The sequence below is a fragment of the Bos mutus genome, chromosome 11, assembly GCF_027580195.1.
Source record: "Bos mutus isolate GX-2022 chromosome 11, NWIPB_WYAK_1.1, whole genome shotgun sequence".
In the NCBI taxonomy this organism is placed as follows: Eukaryota; Metazoa; Chordata; class Mammalia; order Artiodactyla; family Bovidae; genus Bos; species Bos mutus.
Window position 1 is genome coordinate 94,468,022 of NC_091627.1, and position 24,990 is coordinate 94,493,011.

Sequence of the window (24,990 nt, forward strand, 5' to 3'; positions counted from 1 at the left end):
GTATTTTTCCAGTATTATCAGATGATCGGCCTATCATTTTACTAGCAGCCAGGCTGGCAATTATATTAACAGATCTTCCAATATGAAGCCATTTCTTATATGAATTCTGTATTAGCATATTATTATTTTAAAACAAGAATACTGTATATTATTTCAGTTCAAAAGAATATACAGTAGATCCACAGATGAATATTAAATTAAATTAAATTTTTCCATAGATATACACTTTAATCAGCGCACTTACAATGTGTCATATTCTTAATGATAATAAATATGATTGTATGATGAAGAAAACAGTGTATTTTCTTGCTGAGAAAATGTATTAGGTACTGCTAAATTTGAAATCTATGTGAAATGGATTGTATAAGATTTTTCTTGAAATCAGCATTGAGAATAATATACCTTTCAAAATGTTTCTAATTTATACAAAGATTGATAATTGATTAGAAAATATGAAGAGTTTTAATTAGTGACAGAAAGTTGGAATAATATAGAATTCTTATAAAAAAATAACCACTCAGATAAAATGTTTCCTTTTGAGATTTGTTTTGATGTTTGGGTTGTCTATCTGTCTTTCTTGCTGAAAATATAATACAGTAAATAGTTATCATAGAATGGAACTGGTATATGGGCATCAACTACACTATCTCATAATGGATAAATATGGTTCAGTGGGTAAATGAATGTAATGCTGAGTTATATTTTAATGGTTATGTTGAAATACAATTTCAATACCATGCAATTCACCCACTTAAAGTATATAATTCAATGTTTTTTTTACATTTTTAAAAATATCTTTGCAGGTAGGTACAAATATAATCATAATCAACTTTAGAACATTTTCATCACCTCAAGGAGAAACCCTGTGCCCCTTAAACTATCACTCATTATTCCTCATACCCACTTTCAGCCCTAAGAGACGACTAATTTCTTTATGCCTCTGTAGACTGATGCAGAACTATTTTTTAAAAGTAGTTGTGTCATTTTCCCTTTAGTTCAAAGGAATATACAGTGGATCCACAGATGAAAATTAAATTAAATTAATTTTTTTCCATAGATATACAATTTAATCAGCACACTTGCAATGTGTCCTATTCTTAATGATAATAAATATGATTGTATGATGAAGAAAACAGCGTATTTTCTTGCTGAGAAAATTTACTTGTATTTTCTTGGGCTCCAAAATCACTGCAGATAGTGACTGCAGCCATGAAATTAAAGGACGCTTGCTCCTTGGAAGAAAAGCTATGACAAACCCACATAGTGTTTTAAAAAGCAGAAACATTACTTTGCCAACAAAGGTCTGTCTACTCCAAGCTAAGGTTTTTCCAGTAGTCTTCTATGGATGTGAGAGTTGGACCATAAAGAAGCCTGAGTGGTAAAGAATTGATGCTTTTGAACTGTGGTGTTGGAGAAGACTCTTGAAAGTCCCTTGGACTGCAAGGAGATCCAACCAGTCAATCCTAAAGGAAATCAATCCTGAATATTCATTGGAATGACTGATCCTGAAGCTAAAGCTCCAATACCTTGGCCACCTGATGTGAAGAGCTGACTCATTAGAAAAGACCCTGATGCTGGGAAAGACTGAAGGCAGGAGGAGAAAGGGATGATAGAGGATGAGATGGTTGGATAGCTTCAGTGACTTAATGGACATGAGTTTGAGCAAGCTCCGGGAGTTGGTGATGGACGGGGAAGCCTGGTGTGCTGCAGTCCATGGGGTCACAAGAGTCAGAAATGACAGCGACTGACCCACAACGACAGAGCCTACTACTTTAATTGCACAAAAGCATCTAAAGTAATCGTATCCAAAAGTAACTTATGACTTTCCCACTCCAAACCATCAATACCAACACTATCATCCAAGGAAGAAAACCGTAAACTAGGCCCTGATACTTCTTTAACCTTATCTCTTATATTTAGTCCATCACAAAGTATTATAAATCTTACTTCCTAAATATCTCTCAAACTCATTCACTTCTTTCCATATCTACCATCACTTTTGTCCAGCAATCATCATCTCTTGTCTGGAATACTAGACCAGCCTACCAATAACTCTTCTCCCCACATCCATTCTCATCCCTCATCCATTATTTAGCTAGAATAATCTTTTAAAAATAGAAATCTGATCTTCTCACTCCAATTTACTCTACTCCTGTCCCGAACACACATATTCCACTTAACTCACTGCTTAAAGGGTCAACCAGGCCCTATATAATGTGAAATCTTCCTATTTTTTTTTTATTCTTACTTCTTACCATACCTCCTTAGGGTTCTATGTCTTATGTTCTAACTACTTGGAGCATTGTTCAGTTTCCTTTAAAGTGGCTACGCTCCCTTCAATTCTAGATTTTAGACATGATATTTACTCTGGAACACCTGATAATGAATAGATAGAGACTTGTAGGGTTATGAATGACTTTTAAGCTTCTGGTTAACAAAATAATATGCATACTAGAACCATTTCTTGAAATTTTTCAAATACCAAATTATCTCTTATTATTAACTTCTCACTATTGTTCCTGAAACACATTCATACATAATAATGCCACAAAGTCCTTGCACTACTGTTCCTTATACCTATAGTATGATCTTTTAATTGATTTTTGCACAAATACTGACTCCTTGATATTTATATCTCAGAATGCCATGTCATATCAACTTATCAAAATCAGACACCTTGTTGTCCTAATATATCACTCTCTTTTAATTGCATTGCATTATCACTGTCTGATATTGATTAGTTTATTGGGAATCTCCCCAGTCATAATACAGCTCTCTGAGAACAAAGTCCTTAGTCTTATTCATTCTTGTATTGCTATCATCAACATGTAATCCTTGTTCAAGAAATACTGAATGAATGAATAAATGAATAATTCAGAGCCAGAATTCCCCACCTGTAATAAAGTAGATTACCATTTAAAATTGATGCTATCATAAAACAGATCAATAGAGCATGGACACTGAAAATCGGGCAACTTATTGAAATGTTATGGAGTAAGAATAAACCTGTGAACTCCAAACCAGTATTAATAGGCATTACAAAGCCACAAAGTGGCTAAGAACACAGGGTCTGCAGCCATACTGTCAAGGTTCGAATCCAAGCTCTACCACTTATTGGGTGATATTGGGCTAGTTACTTAACCTCTCTGAGGTTGTTCTGCAGTCTATATGACAAATATAAAAACAGTATCTGCCTCAGAAAGATGAAGTGAAGATGAAATATATATGCACTACACAGTAACAATACAATAACAATGCCTGAGACATAGAGAACAATCAGTAAATGTTAGCTGTTGTTTTCTTAATGCAAAGAACATCCATAAAGGGGGCTTAGCATTAGAGAACATGCAGTTTGAAGTGGTTACTTCCATACATCTTTCATGAGTAAATGGTATTCATAGGATGATTTTAAAGCTGTAGAAGACTGAATACTGTAGAGACAATTAGCTTGAAGTAAAAATTTCTCTTGGGTGTCTTACATACCGAGTGAGTACGGAGTGCTGCGATGGTTTTTGAAAGTGCCATTTCCCACAGTTCATCAATGTAGGCTCTATTTACTAAGCCCTGTGTTGTATGTAAAATGTGATCTTCAACCACAAAAAAGCTAAGATTGAGGAAAAAAAGAAAGCACAGCTGTCAGAAAATAGTTTGATTACTATTTTCAGCATGTCACAAACATTAAGAGCTGCCATTAAATTTGAAGGCAATACTAGTGTTTTTCTTAAAGAAAGTTACTTGGTATAACAAACAAAATCACATTTATTAGACTTGGAATTATACCTTTGATCATGATATCATTTTAATCACTTCAATAAACTGGAATTACATTTGTAAACTGGAATTACATTTGCATTAAATGTTAACCATGCTATCCTGGAATTTAAAAGGGAAGAAAAAAATGTTTATAGATAAAGGAGACTAGTTTCACTACAGTAAAAATACCAGGCCATTAAAACATTTTACAAAAAACAACAAAAGTTAAAACACCCATTATTTTAAGAATCCAACACACAAAATATTAAAACAATTCCCCTTATACAAAACTTTTTCATCAAAGTGTTGAAAAGATATAGCACAAAGGTAAAAAAATACACACATATTTTTTTAACATTCTGCTGTGGTGTCCTAATTTTTATGCATCTGAAATTATCTTTAGTTATCTTACCTAAATAGTCATACTAATTAAAACAATTCTTTAGAGAATTGCTCATGATAACACTTTAATAAAGTTACCAGTTACAGTATAACAATCTGAATTTGAAAAATAAAGAAATTTCATGGAACAATTCAACTTACTTCCCTTTTTTCACTACAAAATCACTATTTTGCAATAAGAATAAGCTGCCTATATTTGGGAAGCTTATTGGGGAACTGGAATTCCAAACTAGTATGTATTCTCAAGATGAGGGTGGCAAACGACACAGTCCATGGAATAAGTTTGGCACACTGCTTATTTTTATAAATGCTGTGTTATTGGAACACACCAATTGTGTCTCATGTACATATTGTCTATAGCTGTTTTTGTACTGTAACAAAGCTGAATAGCTGCAACAGAAACTGTTTGGTCTGTTGAACCTAAAACACATTACCATTTGGCTCTTTTAGAAAAAAAGTGCCAACGTTTGTTGATTGCTTGGTTCTCTCTTAACAATAATGGAAAAGCAAAATATCACATATAATAAGGTTATAATTCAACATTATTCTTCCTTTCTCCATAAAAAGTATTCTCCAACAATATAATGTTGAAACAAATAGATGTTCCTTTAAAATTATCAGATATTCAAAACCAAATCTTGTTTTAAGAATTTAAATAAAGGAAAAAAAATAAATTCCCAAAGAACACTTGCTATACTTTTCCAAGTCTCAGGAAAAGTGTCCAAACTATTGAAAGTGTATAAATTTAAGACACACACACAAATACCCACCCGACAATTTGATTAAAATACTTCCTGTAGCCATCTAAAGTTTCATGCTACAAAAAAGCAAAGAAGAAAGAAGTTATTGTTTTTGTTTTGATAAAGACACAAATCAGCTAATTCATTTCTTAAGGCTCAATTCCCAAGACTATAAAGTAAATACAATAAGAGTACCTACGAATCTATGCCCCAACCACTAATGCTGAAAAAGCCGAAGTTGAACAGTTCTATGAAGACCTACAAGACCTTCTAGAACTAACAAGGTGTCCAAAAAAAGATGTCCTTTTCATCATAGGGGATTGAAATGCAAAAGTAGGACATCAAGAGATACCTGAAATAATAGGCAAGTTTGGCCTTGGAGTACAAAATAAAGTGGGGCAAACACCGACAGAGTTTTGCCAAGAGAACACACTTATCATAGCAAACCCTGTTACAACAACAGAAGAGAAAAGAGACAACTCTACACATGGACGTCACCAGATGGTCAGTACCAAAATCAGACTGATTATATTCTCTGCAGCTGAAGGTGGGAAAGCTCTATATAGTCAGCAAAAACAAGATCGAGAACTGACTGTGGCTCAGATCATGAACTCCTTATTGTAAAATTCAGACTTAGATTGAAGTAAGTAGGGAAAACCACTAGGCCATTCAAGGATGACCTAAATCGAATCCCTTATGATTATACAGTGGAAGTGACAAATAGATTCAAGGGATTAGATCTGACAGACAGAATGCCTGATGAACTATGGACGGAGGTTCATGACATTGTACAGGAGGCAGTGATCAAAATCATCCCCAAGAAAAAGAAATGCAAAAAGGCAAAATGGTCGTCTGAGGAGGCCTTACAAATAGTTGAAAAAAGAAGAGAAGCAAACGTAAAAAGAAGGAAGAAACATACATACCCAGCTGAATGCAGAGTTCCAAAGAATATCAAGGAGAGATGAGAAATCCTTCTAAAGTGAACAATGCAAAGAAACAGGGAAAAACAATAGAATGGGAAAGACTAGATATCTCTTCAAGAAAATTACCAAAGGAACATTTCATGCAAAGATGGGCACAATAAAGGACAGAAATGGTATGGACCTAACAAAAACAGAAGATATTAAGAAGAGGTGTCAAGAATACACAGAAAAACTATACAAAAAAGGTCTTAATGACCCAGATAACCATGATGGTGTGATCACTCACCTAGAACCAGACATCCTGGAATGGGAAGTCAAGTGCAACCAAGAAAGCGTCTTGAACACAGCTAGTGGAGGTGATAGAATTTCAGCTGAGCTATTTTAAATCCTAAAAGATGACGCAGTTAAAGTGCTGCACTCAGTATATCAGCAAATTTAGAAAACTCAGCAGTAGTCATAGGACTGGAAATGTCAGTTTTCATTTTAATTCCAAAGAAGGGCAATGTCAAAGAATGTTCAAACTGCCCCACAATTACATTTATTTTATATGGTAGCAAGGTAATGCTCAAAATCCTTCAAGTGAGGCTTCAACAGTACATGAACTAAGAACTTTCAGATGTCCAAGCAGGATTTAGAAAAGGCAGAGGAACCAGAGATCAAACTGCTAACATCAGATGGATCACAGAAAAATCAAGCTAACCGCAGAAACACATCTACTTCTGCTTCATTGGCTACGCTAAAATCTTTGACTGTGTGGATCAGAACAAACTATAGAAAATTCTTCAAGAGATGGGAATACCAGATCACTTTACCTGCCTCCTGAGAAACCTGTATGCAGGTCAAGAAGCAACAGTTAGAACTGGACACGGAACAATGGGCTGGTTCCAAATTGAGAAAGGAGTACATCAAGGCTGTATATTGTCACCCTGTTTATTTAACTTATATGCAGAGTACATCATGTGAAACACTGGGCTGGATGAAGCTCAAGCTGGAATCAAGATTGTCGAGAGAAGTAACAATAGCCTCAGGTGTGCAGATGACACCACCCTAATGCCAGAAAGTGAAGAGGAACTAAAGAGCCTCTTGATGAAGGTAAAGAGAAGAGTGAAAAAGCTGGCTTAAAACTCAACATTCAGAAAACAAAGATCATGGCATCCAGTCCCATCACTTCATGGCAAATAGATGGGGAAACAGTGGAAACAGTGACAGACTATATTTTCTTGGGCTCCAAAATCACTGCAGATGGGGACTGCAGCCATAAAATTAAAAGACACTTGCTCCTTGTAAAAAAAGCTATTACAAACCTAGACAGCGTATTCAAAAGCAGAGACATCATTTTGCCAACAAAAGTCCATATACTCAAAGCTGTGGTTCTTCCAATAGTCATGTACCAATGTGAGTGGTGGACCATAAAGAAGGCTGAGCGTGAAACAATTGATGCCTTCGAACTGTGGTGCTGGAGAAGGCTCTTGAGATACCCTTGGACAGTAAAGCAATCAAACCAGGCAATCCTAAAGGAAATCAATCCTGAATAGTCACTGGATGGACGATGCTGAAGCTGAAGCTCCAATACATTGGCCACCTGACACAAAGCACTCACTCACTGGAAAAGACCCTGATTCTGGGAAAGATTGAGGGTAGGAAGTGAAGGGGTTGATAGAGGACGAGATGGTAGGATGGCATCACCAACTCAATGGACATGAGTTTGAGCAAACTTCAGGAGATAGTGAAGCCCAGGGAAGCCTGGCGTGCTACAGTCCATGGGGTTGCAAAGAGTCGGACATGACTGGGTGACTCAACAACAACCTACCTTTATAGGATTACAGTGAGGATAAAATGAGACAATACATATCTAGTACTTAGAAGAATGCCTGAAACATAGCAATCAAGAAATGTTAGTTGCTACTTTCTTAGTGCAAGTCATGGCCACCAAAAGTGGTCCCCGAATGACAATTTGGGGCTGGGGGGAATCACAAGTGGAAAATAATTAAAAGATATAGAAGAAAAATGAAAAAGGGAGAAAAATAAAAGTGGTTATCCTACCATGTTAGACGGAGGCTGGAGCACCAAACGAGCCTGTTTTCGCCTTTGTTTTCGGTAGTAGTTCTCAAATGTTTCCCGGGCCCCCTGCAAAACAAATGAAAGGAAATAGGTTGACACAATTGGGCCAACCACTCTAGTATTTCGTGGGAAAAGAGAAGCTCCCAGGTCAGAAGCTAAGGCAGTCCCACATTTCTCACAATCTGTCATTTTAACAATAATAACCATTGAAAAAACAAAAATAATTATTAGAACTTACTGAACCTAACTTACAAATCCCAGTAGAAATGGACACAAGATTATTCAGAGGAAACTGTCGGAACTCAACCTCCAAAAACACCAAAGTTGGTTTTTGAACTAATTATCACAAATTTACAAGAAAAAAACAAACCAACATTCTTGTAGGTTATAATAACAGTTGAGAAAATGATCCTTAAAAAAAAAAAAATCACAGAACATCCCAGAAGAAAATTCCAGAATAAAATCTAGCCTCAAATAAATTATGAGCAAGAGGCCAAAAGAAGGCAAGAAAAAGGCAGAAATTGAGAATAATGTCAGTCTTCTCAGACAGAGTATTATCTAGCACAGGATTAACACCAAAAAGGAAGAAACAAAGCCCTGTAACTTTTCATTCAGGGTTTTTGGGCTTAAACTGAAAGGTACTCTAGAAAACAAGAGCTGATTTATATGCTCTATAACTGGGGTTGAATAGTGTCCTCTCGAAATTAATGTCCTTCCCTGGACCTCACAGCATGACCATTTAGAAATAGTCTTTACAGGTATAATTCGTTAAATTAAGATGTAGCCATACTATAACAGGGTGATCCTTAATCTAGCATAACTGGTGTCTTCATAAGAAGAGGAGAATGCTATATGAGGACAGCACAGGGAGAATTCAACCTGGAGCCACAAGCAGAGATGGGATTGATACATCTCAACACCAAGGACTCCTGGCCACCACAGAGGCTGCAGAGAGGCAAGGATTCTACCCAGAATCTCAGAGGAAGGACAGCCTCCTAACATCCTGATTTTGGATTTCTACTCTCCAAAACAGTGACAGAAGAAATTTCTCTTATTTTAAGCCCCCGAGTTGTGGTACTTGATTATAAAAATCCTAGAAACTGATATGAACTCAAAACTTTTAAAACATGATGCTCCTCTTTTATTAAACTCTACTCACAACCCAAGACTTTTCTAAATAAACAAAAGTAGAAAGGGAGAGACAGCATTGTACAGCGGTTAACAGTATTGAATTTAGAACCAGATGAATTTATTCCAATCATGGCCTAGCCCTTACTAACTGTGTAACTCATGTGCTCTGTCAGTCAGTTGTGTCTGACTCTTTCCAACCACATGGACTGTAGCTCGCCAGGCTTCTCTGTCATGGGATTATCCCAGCAAGAATACCGGAGTGGGTTGCCATTTCCTCCTACAGTATAACTCATACGACTAGCTATATAATTTCCCTTTCATTAATTTAACTTCCACTGTTTAACTCTTTACCTTTCACTAGTAAACATGCTATGGCTCACTTATTTGTAGAGATGCCAACCTCCTATGTTTGTTATAAAGATTATGAAGCATTATAAAGCTTTTAGAATACTGTCTAGATAAATAATAACCACTATGCAAATACTTATTTAAAACATAAGATGAAATCAGTGATGAAAGTGAAAGCCCCACCCATGTGAAGATAAGGTTTACTGTGAAAGTGTTGATCATTTCAGTCATGTCTGACTCTTTGAGACTCTATGGACCATTGCCTGCCAGGCTCCTCTGTCCAGGCAAGAATACTGAAGTGGGTAGCCATTCCCTTCTCCAGGGGATCCTCCCAACCCAGGGATTGAACACAGGTCCCCTGCACAGAAGGAAGATTTTCCATGTACTATCTACCTTCAGTTTTTTTCACCTTCCCAAAAGTCTGAAGAATCTTACTCAACATGACTTCTTTGTTATCCTTAAACTAGAAAAGCTATTTAAGGTACTAAATCATGCACACTTGATAGTGTAGCTCAGTGGTTGGCAAATGCTTTCTGTAATGAGTAGAATAGTAAATAGTCTTTGTTGAGCCATGCAGTCTTTGATGCAACTACTCAACACTGCTGCTGTTGTATAAGAGCAGTCATAAACAATATATAAATGAGTATGGCTCTGTTCCAATAAAACCTTATTTGTAGAAACTGAAATTAGAATTTTAAACCATTTTCACCTGTCATAAAATATTAGTCCTCGAGGGATAAAAAATTATTTTTCACCCATCATTTGAAAATGTAAAAGTTCACAAGGTCATACAAAAACAGGCAATATGATGGACTTAACACAAGAGTCATGGTTTGACAACTCTTGGTGTAGCTTAAAATCAAATATTTTAACACAGTAAGGTTTTGACAACTATATACATCTGAATTTTTCTGTCTAAAAAATGAAAACAAACCTTAAGACAGCTATTTCAAGACTTTCTTAGTCCATAAGCTAGTGAGGTAGCAAATAATTATATTTAAGAAATAAGAAGTGGAAACTGTCTGTTGGTTTGTTAAAGTTATTCCCTACTTGTCACCACTTTCCAGCATAGTGGTATTATTAAAGGTCAATTACCTTTTGTACACAGTGAAGGACATTTCATTTTAAGGTTAACAGCCATAAAAGGCCCTTTATTATGTGAGTGTGACATTACACTTTCAACATACTTTTGAGCCAAGATACACTTAGTTGAGAATTTAGGGAAAGCCTTGTTAATTAGGACACAGCATACTAACCGGGACTGACCGAGACTTCCCGGGTGGCCTAGTGGTAAAGAATCCATCTTCAACGCAGGAGCTGTAGGAGACACGGGTTCAATCCCTAAGTCAGGAAGATCCCCTGGAGGAGGAAATGGCAATCCACTCCACTATTCTTATCTGGAGAACCCCACGGGCAGAGGAGCCTGGAGGGCTACAGTCCATAAGATAGCAAAGAGGCGGACACGACTAAAGTGACTTAGCAGTAGCATACTAATTTAATTATTTGTCATAAATGACAGAAAATAAACAAGATGAAATTCTATATAAAAACCAAATCATGAACTTCTACTTAATTCTAAACTATATATATTTTGTTTTTTAATAAAATTAAAACATAAGAAAAGACCAATTTATCTAATAGGTCTGGCTTCTCCATTTACAAAATTGAGTTAGATTTTCCTTAGTGAATGTTCAAGAAATTCACCTCTGATTTTTCTATTTCTTTTGCCAATTTTGTCAACTCAATGCTTATAGGAAGAAATTGAGAAATAGATGTCTGCCCAATACAGCTGAGTAATTGAGGAAGTGCCTGCCTATTCACAAATAGGTCAATAGACAATGCTCTATAGAGTTCTGCCACTTCGGCCTCAAGCTCCTTTAACCACTCAAATGAAAAAAAGCAAAACACAAACCAAAAAAGTCACCTGAACAGCTAATAAAGGTATAAACAAAAAGATACAAAACAACAGGAAGGCAAGGCAAAAGTTGTTTTCATTTTCATTTTATGTCTTTAGAATGACAGTGCTCCGAAGACTATACGATAATTAATTAATACATACAATGGCACAGAAAAATCAGTTACAAAGTATATAAAGTGCTTACCATGTGAAAGACACTAAGAATCTCCTCAGTGAATTTATAGTCTACAGTGGAAGACTAGAAATTAAATAAGCAATTATATTAAAATAAACAATAAAATCCTATGGATTGGAGTGGAATGTATAACTGAGTGTGTGTGTGTGCGTGTGTGTGTGTGTGTGTATGCATGCACATGAATGGGGGAGGGATAAATGTTAGAGAAAGATTCTCAGGAAAAAAATAACATTTATACCCATAATTGAAGAATGACTCAGAAGAATAAGCCAGGTAAACAGAAAGGGGGGAAAACTGTTCCTTGTAGAGACAGAGAGATTCAATGAAAAAAGATATCACACACTCCATGAACTGAAAGAAGTTCTTCACAATTGGAACTTCAGCGTGTAAGGGAGAGGTATGATAGGAGACAAGGCCAGGGGACTTTGTGAATCATGATAAGATATTTGGACTTCAACTCTAGTTTTAAACACCTGGAAGCTGTAATGTAGTAAGCACTATGAAGGAAGGGGAAATTAGCTACAAAAGGATTAGACTCTGACATATACTTAAGGAGGCACAAGCCAATTGGATATATGTGGTAAAGGATATGAAGGAAAGAAAACTGACATGAGATTTCTAACCTAGGTAACTAGTTTGGCTGGTGGTGTCATTTAATAAGAGAGGAATCAGGAGGAAATGCAGTCAATTATTATTCATGGATTCCTAATTTGCAAATTTGTCTGCCTGCTAAAATTTATGGGTAGTCTCAAAATCAAAACCCATGGCACTTTCATAGTCATCCACAGACATACACAGAGTGGTAAAAATTTTGAGTTGCCTGATATACATGTTCCTATATGTTTATATATCCAGATCTGAAGAAAACAAAAACAGTAATTCAAAAAGATATATGCATCCCATTGTTCACAGCAGCACTATCTGCAACTGCCAACATATGGAAGCAACCTAAATGTCCATCAACAGATGAGTGGATAAAGAAGATATGGCAAATATATACAATTGGATATTACTCAGTCATAAAAAAGAATGAAATTCTGCCATTTGCGACAACATGAATGGACCTAGAGAGTATTATGGTTAGTGAAGTAAGTTAGACAAAGGAAGATAAATACTGCATGTTATCACTTACATGTGAAATATAAAAAAATAAACAATTGAATATTACAAAACACAAGAAGACTAGCAGATATTGAGAATGAACAAATTGTTACCAATAGGTAAAGGCAAGGAAAGAGGGACAAGACATGTGTGGGGATTAAGTGGTACAAACCACTACGCACATATAAAATAACCATGCTATGAGGATATACTGTACAGCACAGGGAACATAGCCAATATTTTACAGCAATTTTAAATGCACTATAATCTATAAAAATGTTTAATCACTATGTTATATACACGAAACTAATATGTTGATAATATTATAAATCAACCTTTAATTTTTAAAAACCTCATTCATAATCCCCATCTCCTAGAGACAGCTACTGCTTACTACTTCATGTGTGTGTGTGCTTAGTTGCTCAGTTGTGTCTGACTCTTTGCGACCCCATGGACTGCAGCCCACCAGGCTCCTCTGTCCATGGAATTCTCATGGCAAGAACACTGAAGTGGGTAGCCATTCCCTTCTCAAGGGGATCTCCCAGACCCCGGGACTGAACCCAGGTCTCCCGCATTACAGGCAGATTCTTTACCGTCTGAGGTACCAGGGAGCTATTCTAAACAGATATTTTACCTACACGCATATGTGCATATAACACATTTATAAATAGGATCATATATCATAGTATACATATTCTTTTCACTGACTTTTCCAGGCAAAAATCTTTTCCAGAACATCATAATCCAGTATGATCCACTTTTACTGCACAACACTGTTCCAACTGCCTTTCTTCAAACACATGCTACAGACTGCCATACAAATGCCGGAACAAACATGAGTTATGAATAAATGTTTAAAAATAAAAACACAAGTGATGATTTTGAATTTCCCACATGTCTAGACTTGTCTGAATATAAACATTAAAAAAAAAAAAAACAGTATTGCCACTCAGTGGGGGCAAATGAGTAAGGCCTTTTGTTTTTGTATATAAATAAAAGTGATAAAATTCATTGCTAACAAAGCTCAAAGTCAAATTATAGTTGCTATAGTAGGTCACACCAGGAATCAAATAAGTCAGGATCATGTGATCCTTGCTCTTAGTGGGAAAAGAGAAGGCCAGATGAAGGACCTTTCCTGAATTTCTTTCCTTCATAAAAGGTAACAATGTATCCTATATGCAGAAACACCCTGAACATTTCATACAATTACTGATCCCCAGGTCTCTAAATGTTAGTGGAAACATGTCCAGTTTCATAGGAAAAAAAGCTTATGCTGGGACAATACTTCCTCATAGGGGCAATATGTCTACACAACAGAAAGAGGAAAAGACCTTCTATTTTCTTTATTAAATATTTACTATGCCATGATTTGGTTAAACAGCTCTTCATCTAGTGCCTCTTCCATGGTAGAGACTGATATGAGGTTCACTGCAAAGTAGACAGAATCCTTCCCATCCATCACAACAAAACACAGTGAACCCTTGGACTGAGAAACAACTATGGACAAGCACGCAGAGAACGAGAGAGAGAAACGGAAGAAGGGAATCACATGCAGGGTTCTTCCGGCTTTGCCTACAGGAAGCAATATTTCCATTTGGTCTTGAGCAAAGCCTATAATTTCATTGCCCTGACTGCAGCTGGAGAACACCCTTTTAACTGTCCCAGCATCCAAGTGAAGACAGGTTTATTCAGAGTGTTTAAAAAAAAAAAAAAAAAAAACACCTGAAAGGGCTATTTTAATTTGCTTCCATGTGAAAAGGGGAGCACATATCACAGGGCACCGTAATGACATTCAGCGGGATATTACACTTCACCATATGGCTAATTTGAACAGCAGGCCGAAAGCAGGATTTTCTTTCATTAGAAGTGACTTAAAGATCAGACTACAGAAACATATGTAAAGAACAAACCCAAGATGTCCCCTATTTCTTAAATCTAGAAACATTCATTTGATCGTTTGATTCTCAGATGTGAAAGCCCATTCACAGTTCTCATGGCAAGATCATTCAAGAGTTGTGAAGGTAGTACTGTGTCACTGCTCCACTTACCTACATTATGGCTTTGAAAAATGTCTAAAATTCAAGAACCACACTGTTCACAACATAGATGTGGAAAGGATAATTGCTCTGGTAAATAATTAACCATGAAAAAAACAAAAAACCATTACTTTCTAAATGCCCCGATTCTTGCTATTACTCACTTAGCCTACAGAGTAAACCTACATAAACTTCTGACCCTGTTTGAAGAGCAACGGTAATCTGATGTTCTAACAGAATCCTGTTTATTTTTAAGATGCCCCTTATAACTTATGTTTGTCTTGGCATTTCCTCTTTCTCCCATACCCCAAGTCTGAGCCATAGAAAAGAACATCCCCTCCGGGAATGACAGAAGTCTACAGAATTTTAAAAAAGAAAGAAATCTAATGTCTAATGATTATGGATAGTTGGGTCTGTGCTTTTGAAGAAAGTAAACATTATGATTAACAATCTTGGGCTTTGTAATTAGCTTCCCCTCTTCCATGAGAGAGTGTTAATTTATTAAATATTTTAACAAAGAGTCTTTTATTATTAGATTCAGTTTGGCTGCCTCCTTTCATAGCATTACCAATTACAACCAATAAAGCTTTAATTGATGACTACTTTTTATAACCTTTGACCCAAGATGATAAACAGTTGTACCTTAGAAGCGAAAGGGTAAACCTCAAAGGGAACAGTGTCTTAATCATGCTTAGCAAACCAAACTGCTTAAAATTACAACCTACCTACCTGGATAGAACAGAAACCCAGACTTCCTCTATGATTAAGGTAATTGATCAGGAAAAGACTTGGATTTCACTTTTAAGGTTAAGTGTCCCATTTTGTTATAAAAAACATAAGTTGAATAATCTGTATATAACTGTGTACAATTACATGCACAAATAATGTGCTAATTGTATACTATAATACAATTTAATCAATTTGTAGAAAATTAGCAAGAGAATTCTTTTTTTCCCTTTTTTTTTTTTCCAGTTTTACTGAGAAATAATTGACTTACATCTCTGTGTAAGTTTAAGACATCCAGTATGGTGATTTGATTATGATGGTTAGAAGCCTCTTCTAACTCACAACTGTCAATCTTTTCAACTGCTGAAGTGCTTCAAAATTTAAAACTTTAAAATTTCCCAATCTCTTAATCTTTTTTCATGTTGCCAAAATGAATAGGGCTTTGAACAATTACTAAAGAGCACACAGAAAAAGGTACCATCTAAAAATGTAAATAAAAATTATATCATCACGTCACAGTTGTTATACACAATCACTTCATGGAGATGAAAGGCAATGAGATATTATTAATAGTTCTCACTATTAACAATAAGTAAATAGAAACTGCTGGCTTAACAGAAGGTGCAATACAAGATTTTATACAAGAAGAACTAGGCATATAGCTTTCAAGTGACTTCTCAAGTACATTAGAGGAAGTCAACACCAGGAAAAGCAAAAAATCTGAGGCTCAGTCTAAGAAGTTTATAAACTAAACGAGTTATACACATTATTTTTATGATATATAAATGTATGTAATGGCTGTTTTATTAAAGACACATGGCTGCTCCCTGACTTTCAAAATCAAACTTGCCAAACCACCTCCCAAAACAGCCCTTTATATAGTTAAGTGACAACTGGAGGAATTTTGTATACATAAATCTATGCCTTTTCCCCCCCGTTAACAGAAACTGTACAGAAACAGACAAATTTAGAATATAAGAATAAAAAAAAATCTGTCACACTGAACTTCAGATATTCAGAAAAACAAGCAGAATATCTAAAAACAAAAAAAGATAAATATATTCAGCTGATGTTTGCTTAAAAATATAAGAATATAGATTAAGAGAAAAAAGGAAACTAAAAGTTAAACTTTGCTTCAATACTAATTTTTAATTAAACTTTTTATTATGAGAGGCCTGTAGATTTACATGCAATTATAAAAAAATTAATAGAGAGCGATTCCATGTGCCGTTAAGCAGGTTTTCCAAAGGTGAACATCTGAGAAAACTACAGTTCACTATCACAACTGGGCCACTGACAGTGATACAATCAGTCAAGGATGCACAATTCCAGAACTACAAGGATGTCACAAGTGTCCTTTTTATAGCCATACCCACTTCCCTCCATCCCTACCTTCTACTGAGCTTTTGGTCAGCACTAATGTTCTCTCCAGTCCAGCGTTTCTCAGCAGAGACATTACTTTGCCAACAAAGGTCCACCTAGTCAAGGCTATGGTTTTTCCTGTGGTCATGTATGGATGTGAGAGTTGGACTGTGAAGAAGGCTGAGCACCGAAGAATTGATGCTTTTGAACTGTGGTGTTGGAGAAGACTCTTGAGAGTCCCTTGGACTGCAAGGAGATCCAACCAGTCCATTCTGAAGGAGACCAGCCCTGGGATTTCTTTGGAAGGAATGATGCTAAAGCTGAAACTCCAGTACTTTGGCCACCTCACGTGAAGAGTTGACTCATTGGAAAAGACTCTGATGCTGGGAGGGATTGGAGGCAGGAGGAGAAGGGGACAACAGAGGATGAGATGGCTGGATGGCATCACCAACTCAATGGACGTGAGTGAACTCCGGGAGTTGGTGATGGACAGGGAGGCCTGGCGTGCTGCGATTCACGGGGTCGCAAAGAGTCGGACACGACTGAGCGACTGATCTGATCTGATCTGAATGTTCTCTCCATTCCTATAATTTTTGTCATTTAAGACTTATGTAAATGGAATTTTACAGTGTGCAGCCTTTTGAGATTGGCTTATTTCACTCAGCATAAATCTCTGAAGATTCATCTAGGTTGCTGCAAATATCAGTAGTTCTTTCCTTTGTATTGCCGAGTAATATGTCATGATGCTATCGTATAAATGGACCATAGTTTAACTATTCATCTCCTTCAAGATTATAGGGTTGTTTCCCGTTTGGTGCTATTATGAACAAAGCTGCTATAAAGTACCTGAAGTAAAATACCTGAAATAAGCTTTCTTTTCTCTGGGATAAGTAAACATGAGTGCAATTGCTGGGTTACATGATAGTTTCATGCTGAGTTTTTTAAACTGCCAAACTGTTTTCTAGGGTGACCTGCACCATATATGTGCCCATCAGCAATCGTAATGGTATTTCATGTAGTCATTATTGTAAAGGAATGTAATGATGGCTCATGGTGGCTTTAATTCTTTTTAATAACTAATGATGCTGAACAAAAGATGTTACCAAGTGCTTAGTTTCCATCTGTCCATATGCACTGGTAAACAGTTTATTGTGTTTTTTGTCCATACCATAACTGGATTGTTTACTTTTTTATGGTTGAGTTTGGAAAAGCCTTTATATACATTCTAGATACTAGTCCTTTTTGGATACGCCATTTGCTAACATTTTCTCCCACTCTGTAACTTGGCTTTTCACCCTGTTAACAGGGTCTTTTAATTTTGATGAGGTTCAATTTATCAATTATTTTCTTTTTGTGATAAGTGTTTTTGGAGTAAAGTCCAAGGACTCTGTCTACCTCTAGAGTCTGAGGGTCTTCTTTTTGTTGTTGTTGTTGTTTTTGTTTTTTTGTTTTTATTAATTTAATTTTTAAACTTTACATAATTGTATTAGTTTTGCCAAATATCAAAATGAATCCACCACAGGTATACATGTGTTCCCCATCCTGAACCCTCCTCCCTCCTCCCTCCCCATACCATCCCTCTGGGGTCGTCCCAGTGCACCAGCCCCAAGCATCCAGTATCGTGCATCAAACCTGGACTGGCATCTCGTTTCTTACATGATATTTTACATGTTTCAATGTCATTCTCCCAAATCTTCCCACCCTCTCCCTCTCCCACAGAGTCCATAAGACTGTTCTATACATCAGTGTCTCTTTTGCTGTCTCGCACAATCGGGTTATTGTTACCATCTTTCTAAATTCCATATATATGCGTTAGTATACTGTATTGGTGTTTTTCCTTCTGGCTTACTTCATTCTGTATAATAGGCTCCAGTTTCATCCACCTCATTAGAACTGATTCAAATGTATTCTTTTTAATGGCTGAGTAATACTCCATTGTGTATATGTACCACAGCTTTCTTATCCATTCATCCGCTGATGGACATCTAGGTTGCTTCCATGTCCTGGCTATTATAAACAGTGCTGCAAATGAACATTGGGGTACACGTGTCTCTTTCCCTTCTGGTTTCCTCAGTGTGTATGCCCAGCAGTGGGATTGCTGGATCATAAGGCAGTTCTATTTCCAGTTTTTAAGAATCTCCACACTGTTCTCCATAGTGGCTGTACTAGTTTGCATTCCCACCAACAGTGTAAGAGGGTTCCCTTTTCTCCACACCCTCTCCAGCATTTATTATTTGTAGACTTTTGGATCGCAGCCATTCTGACTGGTGTGAAATGGTACCTCATAGTGGTTTTGATTTGCATTTCTCTGATAATGAGTGATGCTGAGCATCTTTTCATGTGTTTGTTAGCCATCTGTATGTCTTCTTTGGAGAAATGTCTATTTAGTTCTTTGGCCCATTTTTTGATTGGGTTGTTTATTTTTCTGGAGTTGAGCTGTAGGAGTTGGCTTGTATATTTTTGAGATTAGTTGTTTGTCAGTTGCTTCATTTGCTATTATTTTCTCCCATTCTGAAGGCTGTCTTTTCACCTTGCTAATAGTTTCCTTTGATGTGCAGAAGCTTTTAAGGTTAATTAGGTCCCATTTGTTTATTTTTGATTTTATTTCCACTATTCTGGGAGGTGGGTCATAGAGGATCCTGCTGTGATGTATGTCAGAGAGTGTTTTGCCTATGTTCTCCTCTAGGAGTTTTATAGTTTCTGGTCTTACGTTTAGATCTTTAATCCATTTTGAGTTTATTTTTGTGTATGGTGTTAGAAAGTGGTCTAGTTTCATTCTTTTACAAGTGGTTGACCAGATTTCCCAGCACCACTTGTTAAAGAGATTGTCTTTAATCCATTGTATATTCTTGCCTCCTTTGTCAAAGATAAGGTGTCCATATGTGCGTGGATTTATCTCTGGGCTTTCTATTTTGTTCCATTGATCTATATTTCTGTCTTTGTGCCAGTACCATACTGTCTTGATCTCAAAAGTTGTCTAGTTTTGCATTTTACGTTTAAATCATAACACATTTTGAGTCACTTTTTGTACAAAATGTGAGAAGTAACTGCAGGTTCACTGTTTTGCTGTGTGAATGTGCAACTATTCTAGCACCATTTGTTGAACTGCTTCTGCAACTCCGTCCCATGTTTTTATCTTTCTAAATTTTCTGGTCTGTCCCACTGGTCTGTGTAGCCCTTTGTCAATTCCATACATCTTTCTTTTTTAAAAAAAGCTTTTTATTGAGCTATGTCTTATATATAACATCATTTGGTTTCAGATTAGATAGTACACATTGTGAAATGATCACCACAATAAGTCTAGTTACCATCCATCACCACACAAGCTTAATTTTTAGGATTTATTCTCATGGCAACTTTCAAGTATTCTCTACAATATAACTGACTATGGTCTATATGCTGTACATTACACCCCCAGGATTTTTTGTCATTACTGAAAGTTTGTACCTCTTAACCATCTTCACCTAATTAAAGCTTTTGAACAGCAAAGGAAACCATAAGCAAAATGAAAAGACAACTTACAGAATGGAAGAAAATATTGTAAATGATGTGATCAATAAGGGCTTAATTTCCAAAATATACAAATAGCTCATGCAGCTTAATATCAACCCGCCCCCAAAAAAAATTGGCAGAAGATCTAAATAGACATTTCTCCAAAGAAGACATGCAATGGGCACATGAAAGGATTCCCAACATCACTATTAGAGATGTGCAAATTAAAACTATGAAGTATCACTTCACACCAGTCAGTATGGCTACCATCAAAAACTCTAAACATAATATCCTGGAAAGGGTGCGCAGAAAAAGGAACCCTCCTGCATTGTTAGTGGAAATGTAAATTTGTGCAGCCACTATTGAGAACAATCTGGAGGTTTCTTAAAACATTAAAAATAGAGCTACCATATAATCCAGCAATTTCACTCCTGGGCATATATCCAGAGAAATTCTAATTCAAAAAGATATATGCACTCCGACGTTCAAGTTGGCACTATTTACAATAGTTAAGACAGAGAAACAACTTCCATGTCCAACAGAGGAATGAAAAAAGAAGATGTGCTATATACACATGTGAATATATACACATACACACACATAATGGAATATTGCTCATCCACAAAAAAGAATGAAATAATGCCATTTGTGGCAACATGGATGGATCTGGAGATTATCATACTAATTGAAGTCAGTCAGAGAAAGACAAATACTGCATGATACCATTTATATGCAGTCTTAAAAAATGATAGAAATGAACATACTTAAAAAACTGAAATAAACTCACAGACATAGAAAAAAAACTGAGTTACCAAAGCAGAAGAGGAGGTAGACTGGGCGTGTAGAACTAACAGACACATGGTGCTACACATAAAACAAGCAACAAGGACAACTGTGCAGCGTGTGTGCTAAGCCGCTTCAGTCGTGTCCGACTCCACGTGACCCTCTGGACTGTAGCTACCAGGCTCCTCTGTCCATGTCCTGGATTCTCCAAGCAAGAATTCTGGAGTGGGTTACCATTTCCTACTCCAGGGGATCTTCTCAACCCAGGGATCAAACCCGTGTCTCTTATGTCTCCTGCATTGGCAGGTGGGTTCTTTACCACTAGCACCACCTGGGAATCCCACTGTATAGCATAGAGAACTATACTTAATATCTTGTAATAATCTATAATGGAAAATAATCTAAAAAGGAAAGGATATATGTGTGTACACATATGTATGTACATGTATGTGTCACTTTTCTATATACCTGAAACTGTTGCAACTTTGTAAATCAAATATATTTCAATAAAAAAAACAATGTGAGAATAAAAAAAAGAACAATTTTTGTTTAAAAAAGTCCAAAATCAATAGTGATTTTAAAAATACTAATAAAATTCACCAATGTACCATTTGTTTTCCTGTTACAAAGTTAGCAAAAGAAAAAAGACAATACTCTGTATCATTGAAAATATGGCAAAACCACAACCCTAAATTCTTTTCTTAAGGAATGCAAATTGTCATGACATTTTTGAGAGATTATCAGGAAGCTAAAAATATGTCTGCCCTGTAACTCACTTTAATCATTTTACCTAAAGTAAGCATTAGATGAGTAATTTTTTTTTCATTTTTAAACTATTTTTTTTTAATTTTTTAACTTTACAATATTGTATTGGTTTTGCCATATATCAACATGAATCTGCCACAGGTATACATGTCTTCCCCATCCTGAACCCTCCTCCCTCCTCTCCCCCCATACCATCCCTCTGGGTCGTCCCAGTGCACCAGCCCCAAGCATCCAGTATCGTGCATCAAACCTGGACTGGCAACTCGTTTCATATATGATATTATACATGTTTCAATGCCATTCTCCCAAATCTTCCCACCCTCGTCCTCTCCCACAGAGTCCAAAAGACTGTTCTATACATCATTGTCTCTTTTGCTGTCTCGTTATTGTTACCTTCTTTCTGGTTATTGTTACCTTCTTTCTAAATTCCATATATATGCGTTAGTGTACTGTATTGGTGTTTTTCTTTCTGGCTTACTTCACTCTGTATAATAGGCTCCAGTTTCATCCACCTCATTAGAACTGATTCAAATGTATTCTTTCTAACGGCTGAGTAATTTTTTTAAAAAATGCTTAAAATGTGCACAGTTGAAAGAACTCAGGTTCACATTCTTACAGTATAGGTTAGAACCCTGGCTTATTCCTAACTCTGTGATCTTAAGCAATTTATTTAATCTAAGTCTCAACTGCCTCACCTGAAAAATAGGAATATTAATATATATACTTGACAGGATTGCTAGGAGGATAAAATAAGACAAAGTATGCAAATCATACAAAATGACGCCTAGCATATACTAAGCTCTCAATAAATGGTGACAGTGACATCATCATCATCATCACTATCATCATTACTGTTTTTCATGACTATCGTGATTAATTACAATATTAGATTAAGGAAACCTATATAGTGAAAATAAAAACAACAATGTTGATCTGTAACATCATATGACAACATATGACGTGAACATATATTTGTGATAATGTTCATATTAAGGGAAGGGGGAAGCAAAGTATAAAGAAATGCACACAGTATAATTAAATTTATGTAAAAAGTATATCAAATGTGTCCAAAGAATAATGTCTGTATGGAAGTAGACCAAAATTGTGGGGAAATTACAAGTAATTTGGTTTCTTAAAATTTTTCAACTTTTTAAAACAAGGAACAATGACATTTAGGTGAAAAATAAATATCAAAGGCATCACAGGGTCCATGATCTCACCAGGTCAGGGTAGAAAGAGCCTAGGACAGACTGGAATGATTAGTATAGAAACTGCCATATCCCGAGATAAAGAACATAAGAAGAGAAAAAAAAATAAGTGCTTTCTTCAAAGTTGATAGGTGAGAATAAAAGTGGTTCCTGTGCTATGTCTAGAGTTGGACAGGGTTAGAGTAACAGCTGGCACCTGGAAAGGAACTCACCATCCTGTAGCAATAAGAAAACCATAAAACTGATACTTTGGGACCGTGCCATCTACCACTCTGCCTACAGACAAGGTGGCTGCCTATCTGAAGACTCCTTCCTGTAAAAACCAAGTATACAACTCTATAATAACTGTACAGGACGATTTCAGACAGAAGATATCTGGCACTGTAGAAACTTTCAACAGAACGTCTGTTTGAAAATTTCCCTTAAAAGAGTAAAAAAACTATGCCTGGAAAGAGAAAAATTTTTGCTCTTTTCTGAATGGGAAGGTCCAAGTGAAGCTTGATCTTGGAACAAACTGCACAATAACCTGGCATTATGAAGGGCTATTTGGCAACTCAAGGAAGGATGATCTATCCTAAGACTAGTCCAGAGTGAGCTTGGCTTTGCCTAACTGAGGGCTGGCAGTGATCCTTTTAAAACTATCACCTGCCTCTCCCCTCCTGAATTTCCCAAGCCAGGTTTAGAGTGAAGAGCAGAGAGTGAGCGCAGGATAATTTCTAATTAAAAATAAACCCTTAGGATGAACTGTGCAGAACTACCCCAGCAAGGCTGCAGTTGCACATGGCAGTTGCAAAACTCTGACATGTTCAAAGAGACCTTGCATGACGACACTAACACATTTTTAGAGTTCCTAGGCTTCCCTGTGGCTCAGAGGTTAAAGCGTCTGCCTGAAATGCGGGAGACCTGGGTTCGATCCCTGGGATGCGGGAGACCTGGGTTCGATCCCTGGGATGGGAAGATTCCCTGGAGAAGGAAATGGCAACCCACTCCAGTATTCTTGCCTGGAGAATCCCATGGACGGAGGAGCCTGGTGGGCTACAGTCCACAGGGTCACAAAGAGTCAGACACGACTGAGTGACTTCACTTTATAAGCCAATACTCCTAATCCAAGGGCAAAATATTAAACATATTTGTCTACCTTCTCTCTCTACTGCGGCCATTTTTCTAAGCCAATACATATGTGGTTTAATATGACTGAGTTTCTCTATGCCCTTATATCTGATTTCCAGGCTTTGCCTGGAAGGGCATGACTATTATTTAAAAAAAAAAATTTCCCAAAACTACCAAGAACATTGCTTTCTTAAGAATTTTATAATTTTTTTCTTTTTCCTCAAATTTCAAATACCAGATATGAATGCAAAATAATGTCAATCTATTTTTTTTAGTAGTACGTTCAGAATGTATAGTTATAGAAAAAGTTTGTTTACTTACTGCATAACTTTTGCCCCGGAACAGAAACATTAATGATACAGAAAAGTAATACAAGGTTTCAAATACAATGCAAAAACAAACTTAGCTCCTATTTTTGCAAACCACTAGCACTGTGATCCAGTGTGGTTGTTCAGTTGCTCAGTTGTGTCCAACTCTGCGACCCCAGAGACTGCAGCATGCCAGGCTTCCCTGTCCAGAAGCATCACCATCTCCCAGAGCTTGCTCAAACTCATGTCCATTGAGTCAGTCATGACATCCAACCATCTTGTCCTCTGTCATCACCTTCTCCTCCTGCCTTCAATCTTTCCCAGTATCAGGGTCTTTTCTAATGAGTTGGCTCTTTGCATCAGGTGGTCAAAGTATTAGAGCTTCAGCTTCAACATCAGTCCTTCCAATGAATATTCAAGATTGATTTCCTTTAGAATTGACTGGTTTGATCTCCGTGCAGTCCCAAGAACCCTCAAGAGACTTCTCCAACACCAAAGTTCAAAAGCATCAATTCTTCGGCTCTCAACTTTCTTTTTGGTCCAACTCTCTCATGACTACTGAAAAAACCATAGCTTTGACTATAGGAATCTTTGTCGGCAAAATAATGTCTCTGCTTTTTAATATGCTATCTAGGTCTGTTACAGCTT

The 24,990-nt window shown here is 36.6% G+C and overlaps 1 protein-coding gene across 2 annotated transcripts in view; it reads right to left on the minus strand.

Annotated features, from left to right (window-relative positions):
* The window catches only part of EXOC6B (exocyst complex component 6B), a 728,809-nt gene that overhangs the window by 332,273 nt on the left and 371,546 nt on the right, over positions 1 to 24,990 (minus strand). For both annotated transcript variants that reach the window (XM_070379801.1, XM_070379802.1), the window contains exons 9-11: positions 7,862 to 7,945; positions 4,926 to 4,972; positions 3,484 to 3,604 (exon numbers count right to left, since the gene is read on the minus strand). In XM_070379801.1, coding sequence (XP_070235902.1) covers positions 3,484 to 3,604; positions 4,926 to 4,972; positions 7,862 to 7,945 — 252 coding nt within the window. The remainder of the gene's footprint in view (positions 1 to 3,483; positions 3,605 to 4,925; positions 4,973 to 7,861; positions 7,946 to 24,990) is intronic.